At 36.0% G+C, this 7059-nt stretch overlaps 1 protein-coding gene across 1 annotated transcript in view; it reads right to left on the minus strand.

The window, feature by feature from the left end:
• The window catches only part of MED12L (mediator complex subunit 12L), a 324753-nt gene that overhangs the window by 292595 nt on the left and 25099 nt on the right, over positions 1-7059 (minus strand). Inside the window, exons 3-4 of the mRNA XM_075068471.1 lie at positions 2570-2761; positions 423-582 (exon numbers count right to left, since the gene is read on the minus strand). Of these exons, the coding sequence (XP_074924572.1) occupies positions 423-582; positions 2570-2761 (352 nt within the window). The remainder of the gene's footprint in view (positions 1-422; positions 583-2569; positions 2762-7059) is intronic.

Raw genomic sequence — 7059 nt, forward strand, 5'->3', positions numbered from 1 at the left:
CATACAAGGACCTCTGGCCATTCAAGCCTTTAACTTCATAATAAGAGGAACTTGAATGGCCATAGACCCCTAGGTGAGCTTTCTACACTAGGATGAATGTCAGCTGCTGATGATTAAGATACATTATATTCTTTTCAATAAAGTGATTAGAGATTTGGGATTTGATTTAACAGGTGGAGAGGTAATTGTATGGGGCAATATTTTATACCTTATAGCGCTTTGTATTATTTGACGATTTGTGGAGGAGTGCGAGCCAGGGGAATAGAAATCGTAATGAGAAAAAAAATAAATAAAATAAGACTCCTACTAATAAATGATTCTTTGCTACATACTTTCCTAGCAACACCAGAACACTGAACAAAAGGAACAGTTCCATTCAATTATTACAGTGCACTTAGACATTAGAATTCTTGTTCATTTACCAATATTTGGATCAGTAGCCTGACGTTTTTTAATTTTAGCTTCAGAAACAGCAGCATAGTAGGCACATGTCATCTTGATCAGCCATGCTGCTCGCAGTAGTGGCACAGAATACTTTGCTAAATAAGCAAAGACATCCTCCTTTTTACTGAGAATAGGAACCTGGAATGAAATAGAAAATAAATATTATAGCAAATCCAATATAACAAATTGTAAGAAAACCAGCTTGGGTTTCTATAGACCTTGACTATTTAATTCTAAAATACACTTCAGAAGGAATTTTATGTTAATTCATAAACTCAGGAGATCATCTAACTTTTTGCATGTATGTGGAATAATTTTGTAATGCATTTTGAAGCAATATCTAAGGAGGAAAACAACTCCTACTGTGGAGTAAAGCATGAAAGCTCTGCTTGCAGACCTTGGTATAATAATGGCTGCTTTTATGATCTTTGACATTGACTGGTAGAATTTTTTCACACAGTATCTTACAGGTGTTCAGCAACAGTGGTTGGTCCACTCTGTGTTACTAGACACATGACAATGTTAGCATCCCTTTGTGGTGTTATTGGCAGGTCAATTATCCCAGCTATTCAGACATTTAAGTGTCCTGGCCACTTACTAAAAAGCAAGAATATAGTCTAAAGGATCCGTTCAGTATCACCACTTCTGAGATTAACATTTTTTGAAGTTAAGAAACGAACCTTAATGGTTGATAATGAGTATAGCTCTTATTATAAAACACTCACTCATTTTAGTTGTAGGACTTGTAAACAAAGAAACCAGAACCAAATTTGGTGTAACTCACAGCTTTATTATTTGTATCTGTTCAGGTATCTCTGTGCACCACCTTATTGTGGAATAAGAGTACCATATTTCAATGCAACTTAAATTCATAGCATCAGAGGGGTAGCCATGTTAGTCTGGATCTGTAAAAAGCAACAGTCCTGCGGCACCTTATAGACTGGCAGACGTATTGGAGCATAAGCTTTCATGGGTGAATATCCCGCTTCATCTGACGAAGCGGGTATTCACCCACGAAAGCTTATGCTCCAATACATCTGAGTCTAGGGTGCCACAGGACTCTGTCGCTTAAATTCATAGGGCACTTTTATTCCAGAATAAGATTGTCACAGACAGATTTACACCAAAATAACTAAATGATACCAATTTAGGTATTTTGGTTCCAGTTTCCATCTCGAGCACCGTCTAAGATTTCCATTGCCAGACTGACATTTGTCTTGATTGTCTCAATATTCCTAACTGATCAGAGTTTCATAGAATTTTTTCCTAGTTTCACATTTTTTTTTTCAGACACGTCATGCTGTTTGAAAGACACCTGAAAAGAAGCAAGATGTCTTCCCCCATTCTTGAGCTGTTGGAAGCATGCTGCTATCAAACCTGAGCAAGATCTTAGGCATAAGAATGGTGAAAGGAAAAGAATTTACAAGAGATAGTAAGGACATATTGGTGTCAATGTAAAGCGCATTCAAGAGGATTGGAATAAAAAGCAAGGTGTTTCTCTCAATATTGCATCAACCTCCAACTCTTTTCTACTTTGTTCTGAGAAATTTTGGTAGAGCAGAATTCTTGCATTGAGACAGAAAACATCTAAATAAAGTGTATACACAGATAACCTGGTTACCCACGGTTAACTATAGCCAAAGAGAAATAAGGCAGTTTGCACAAAGAACTTCACAGTTTAGATGGTGTTTGGGAATCTAGCCTCTTTTCTTTTAAATATGAAGATATAAAGACAAGAATAAACATTTCAAAGCATCCTCCTACTCTCATTGAAGTCAGTGGCAAAATCATATTGATTTCAGTGGGGACCCCAATTATAAAGTATGCCAATTTTCCCATTACTGTATATCTCAGGACAGAGAAAAAAGCATTTCTCCCATTTGATGTATATAGAGGACCCCATGTGTGATATATATATAAAGGAGTCCATATCCATCTACACTCTTACTGCACAATGATTTATAGAAAGCCTGCTTTGTGACCAGAATGAGATCAGGTCACTTGTTAATAATAAAAGCAGAAATATGCATTGGTTAATATAAATATAAATAAAGCATTACATAAATACTCCAACTCTGTAAAATCCAAGGAACATTAAAAAAAGGGAGTGAAAATCTGTTTATACCTTTTTTGCTAAAATAGTCAGTGGTTTATTTCCTGCTAAATCTGTGAACCAGTTGTGAATTGCACTCTGAGAGCGAGCAGTAACCAGCCAATAATTATCTTTGGCATTTACTTGTGGTTTCTTCTTTCCTGTGTCCTGGAAAGTATTAAGTTTTAGCTTTTCTGCTAATATGCTGCTAAAATAAGCGCCAATCTGGTGGAAAAACAAAACAAACACAATAAGTAAGCATCTATTGTACATTAACACACACAGGATTTCCATTTGAATAGAGGTAGTCACCACTCTAGTCTAAGCTATCAGTTTAATGAGCTTACACTTTAATTCCCTGGAGCTCAGAGTTGGAGTTTCCTGATGCTAAGAACCAGAGCACCATTACTAGTCATAGGAGATAAGGGCCAACAGAGCCAAGCAGTAAACAAGAAAGGCTCTTGAAGATGCCTGATAAAGTTAAAAAAAAAATGCAGTGGACATCATACTTCCAATGATTACACTACAACCCATACTTCCATGTCTCTCTAACAGAACATTATACCCAGTTTAGGCCCATTCCAAGAAAGAACTGAAAATTCTCCTAAACATTAAGTACATGAATTGTCCCATTTTACTGGGACTCCTCGTGTGTTTAAAGTTTAAAGCATGCTTAAACCTTTTCCTGGACTGAGACCATAATACAAGTCTAAAATAACTACTTTAACAGTAATACATTCACTGTTCCTCCATCTTTCATCATTATAGCATGTTATGAGTGAGGGCATGTGCATGCTCCTTTCCCTATCCCCCAAACACCCTTTGCTTAAAAGCCAACTGTGGGCTTGGTAAATTACTACTCAGCAAGCAAGGGTATCAGTCTACAGCACCCCAGCTTGCCACGCAGTAACATCCCACGTGGACACTGTTATAACACAGTGAATGACTTAGCGTAGGTATTTTCAAGTAAAAGGTATTTTCAGTGTGCTGTAGCAGTGTCCATGTGGGACATTACTATGCAGCAACCTAGAGTACTGTAGATTCACATCCTGGTTTGCCACACAGTATCTTGCCATGTAGACAAGCGCTCAGTTATGACCAGAACAGTATTCAATTCCCTTCCATCATCAGCGATGATATTCAAACCTGAAAAGGTACACATAAGCATATAAAAGTTCAAATGTGTTTGCAAATGTTTTGAGATTTCCCATACTTCTTGATTTCTTCTAAGTAGGGCTGTCAAGTGACTAGAAAATTAATCTTGATTAATCGCACTGTTAATCATAGAATACCATTTATTTAAATATTTTTGGATGTTTTCTACATTTTCTAATATATTGATTTCAATTACAACACAGAACACAAAGTGTACAGTGATCACTTTATTTTTGATTACAGATATTTTCACTGTAAAAAAATTTTTTTTTATTTTCAATTTCCCTACTGCAAGTACTGTAGGGCAATCTTTTTATCGTGAAAGTTCAACTTACAAACAGAGTTCAGTCAGTCACTCGAACAAACAAGTTGCAGGCGATAATGCTGTCCACTTCTTGTTTACAATGTCACAAGAAAGTGAGAACAGGCATTCACATGGCACTGTTGTAGCAAGATATTTATGTGCCAGATGCACTAAAGATTCATATATCCCTTCATGCTTCAACCACCATTCCAGAGGACATGGGTCCATGCTGATGACTGTTCTGCTCGATAACAATCCAAAGCAATGTGAACTGATGCATGTTCACTTTTGTCATCTGAGTCAGATGATGCCAGCACAAGGTTGATATCTTTTTTAGTGGTTTAGGTTCTGTAGTTTCCACATTGGAGTGTTGCTCTTTTAAGACTTCTTAAAGCATGCTTCATCTCTCGTCCCTCTCAGATTTGGGACAGCACTTCAGATGCTTAAACTTTGGGTTAAGTGCTGTAGCTATTTTTAGAAATCTCACATTGGTACCTTCTTTGCAGTTTGTTAAATCTGCTGTGAAAGTGTTCGTAAAATGATCGTGTGCTAGGTCATCATCCGACACTGCTATAACATGAAATATATGGCAGAATGCTGGTAAAACAGAACAAGAGACACAGAATTCTCCCACAAGTAGTTCAGTCACAAATGTAATTAACACGTTTTTTTTAAATGAGCATCATCAGCATGGAAGTATGTCCTCTGGAATGGTGGTCAGAGCGTGAAGGGGCATACAAATATTTAGCATATCTGGCACATAAATACCTCACAATACCAGCTACAAAAGTGCCATGCAAATGCCTGTTTTCATTTTCCAGTGACGTAAATAAGAAGCAGGCAGCAGTATCGCCGCTCAATGTAAACAAACTTGTTTGTCTTAGCAATTGGCTGAACAAGAAGTAGGACTGAGTGGACTTGTAGGTTCTAAAGCAGGGGTTCTCAAACTGGGGGGTCTCAACCCCTCAGGAAGTCACAAGGTTATTACATGGGGTATCATGAGCTGTCAGCCTCCACCCCAGACCCCGCTTTGCCTCCAGCATTTATAATGGTGTTAAATATATGTAAAGTGTTTTTAATTTATAAGGGGAGTCACACTCAGAGGCTTGCTATATGAAAGGGATCACCAGTACAAAAGTCTGAGAACCACAGTTCTGAAGTTTTACATTGTTTCGTTTTTGAGTGCAGTTATGTAACAAAAAAAACTATGTTTATAAATTATGCTTTCACGATAAAGAAATTGCACTACAGTACTTGGATGAGGTGAATTGCAAAATACTATTTCTTTTATCATTTTTACAGTGCAAATATTTGTAATAAAAATAATATAAAGTGAGCACTGTACACTTTGTAGTCTGTGTTGTAATATAAATCAATATATTTGAAAATGTAGAAAAACATCCAAAAGTGTTTAATATCAGTTGGTATTCTATTGTTTAGCGGTGCAATTAATCGTGAATAATTTTTAAATTGTGATTAATTTGAGTTAATCACGTGAGTTAACTGCAATTAATCAACAGCCCTACTTCTAAGCCAAAAATGCTCGAGGGAATTGCCTTTTACAGTATTTAGCCAACTTCAGGTTCAACCAACAGTGAGGGTTGCCAATCCTCCAGGATTGTCCTGCAGTCTCCAAGAATTAAAGATTAATCTTTAATTAAAGACGTCATGTGATGAAACCTCAAGGAATACATGCAACCAAAATTGACTGTCCTACCAACAGCAGAAAAAACAAAGATGGGATAAAGAAAAAAAAAGTTATCCAAATTTATTTACATCTCAAAACAAGTATTTCATCTCAAGGTAAGCTATTATAGATGGATACTTTAAAACTATTTTGAGGGGGGCTTTTTAATCTTCATAGAGAATGTTTCCAGTTGGTTACGTTTTAATTTCAGCAGAAGCTTTAAAATAGACATTCAACATATTTTAAGTCGTGTAGAAAACAGTTTTAACAGCTATAAGCATTTCCTCAGAACTGTTTTTTTTTTTAAAGTTTGTATTTTTGAATAGTTAAGATCTAATCACAGTACAATATTATTCAATTCAAGTCTAACTAAAAGTTAAATGACAAAGCAAGAGTCTGCAGGTAGCAGTTCTAGAGGATACAAGAACGTAGCACAAATGCTGTAGTATTTTGTCAATAGAAACAATTTGTATATTCATCTTTTAATATTTTAAAATAATTGGCAAATATCATATTTTGATATTTATGCTTCCCCAAATAACAGCTACATGTCCTCTGTGTACAAAATGGTTGATTACTTATCATGACAATAAAATCACTTTTCCAACCAGCCCTGAAGATAAGTGTTTTCTATTAAAAATTACAAATGCAATAAAGTTTTTTTTTCCATTTTGCTTGAAACTTCAGTTTTTCGGTCAATAAATAAATAATTCCTTCCCCCTATCTCCTTTCCCAGTGGGGGAGTGGGGGAGGAGGACAGAGGAAGAAAACAAAGAAATTCTCTTTCTCCTTTGAAAAACCTTGTTTTCAAAAAATAATTTGAGTTATCAGCTGTAATGATCATGTTAGAAGAGTTTTACCAATATTTTACTGAGCTTTGCAGTACTTTGATACTTGCTTAGCTTCCTTCATAAAAAAAATGTATGTGAAGTTTCAGTAAATACAATTCAAAACAACATTTTTTAAAAAATGCTCATTTGAATAAAATCGAACTAGCAACAATGACTCATGGGGAAGGTATTTCCTAGCAGTAAGTAAACAGCTGGAAAAGTTAAGGGCCCACCACAAGGCAGATGTCTTTATACCAGCAATGATTACCTACAAGGAAAGAAAGTCATTATTGCCTTTATAAACCATGAAAATATAGACTGGAAACAAAAAGTAATTACCTTGTTGGGGCTGAAATGTTACAATCTGGTATTATGTCAAGTATACAGTACTCAGATTTTAAGTACCCTTTTTTCCCCCACATAGAGGGCAGTACGGGACTGACCCTGCCAGCAGGTAGGGGATCTTGGGGGACAACTACTGCACTAGTGGGGTGTAAAATAAACTTTATTAAGAAAATGCAAAAACAGGGAAAATTCAATAGTGAGG

The sequence above is a fragment of the Chelonoidis abingdonii genome, chromosome 8 (assembly GCF_003597395.2).
Source record: "Chelonoidis abingdonii isolate Lonesome George chromosome 8, CheloAbing_2.0, whole genome shotgun sequence".
In the NCBI taxonomy this organism is placed as follows: domain Eukaryota; kingdom Metazoa; phylum Chordata; order Testudines; family Testudinidae; genus Chelonoidis; species Chelonoidis abingdonii.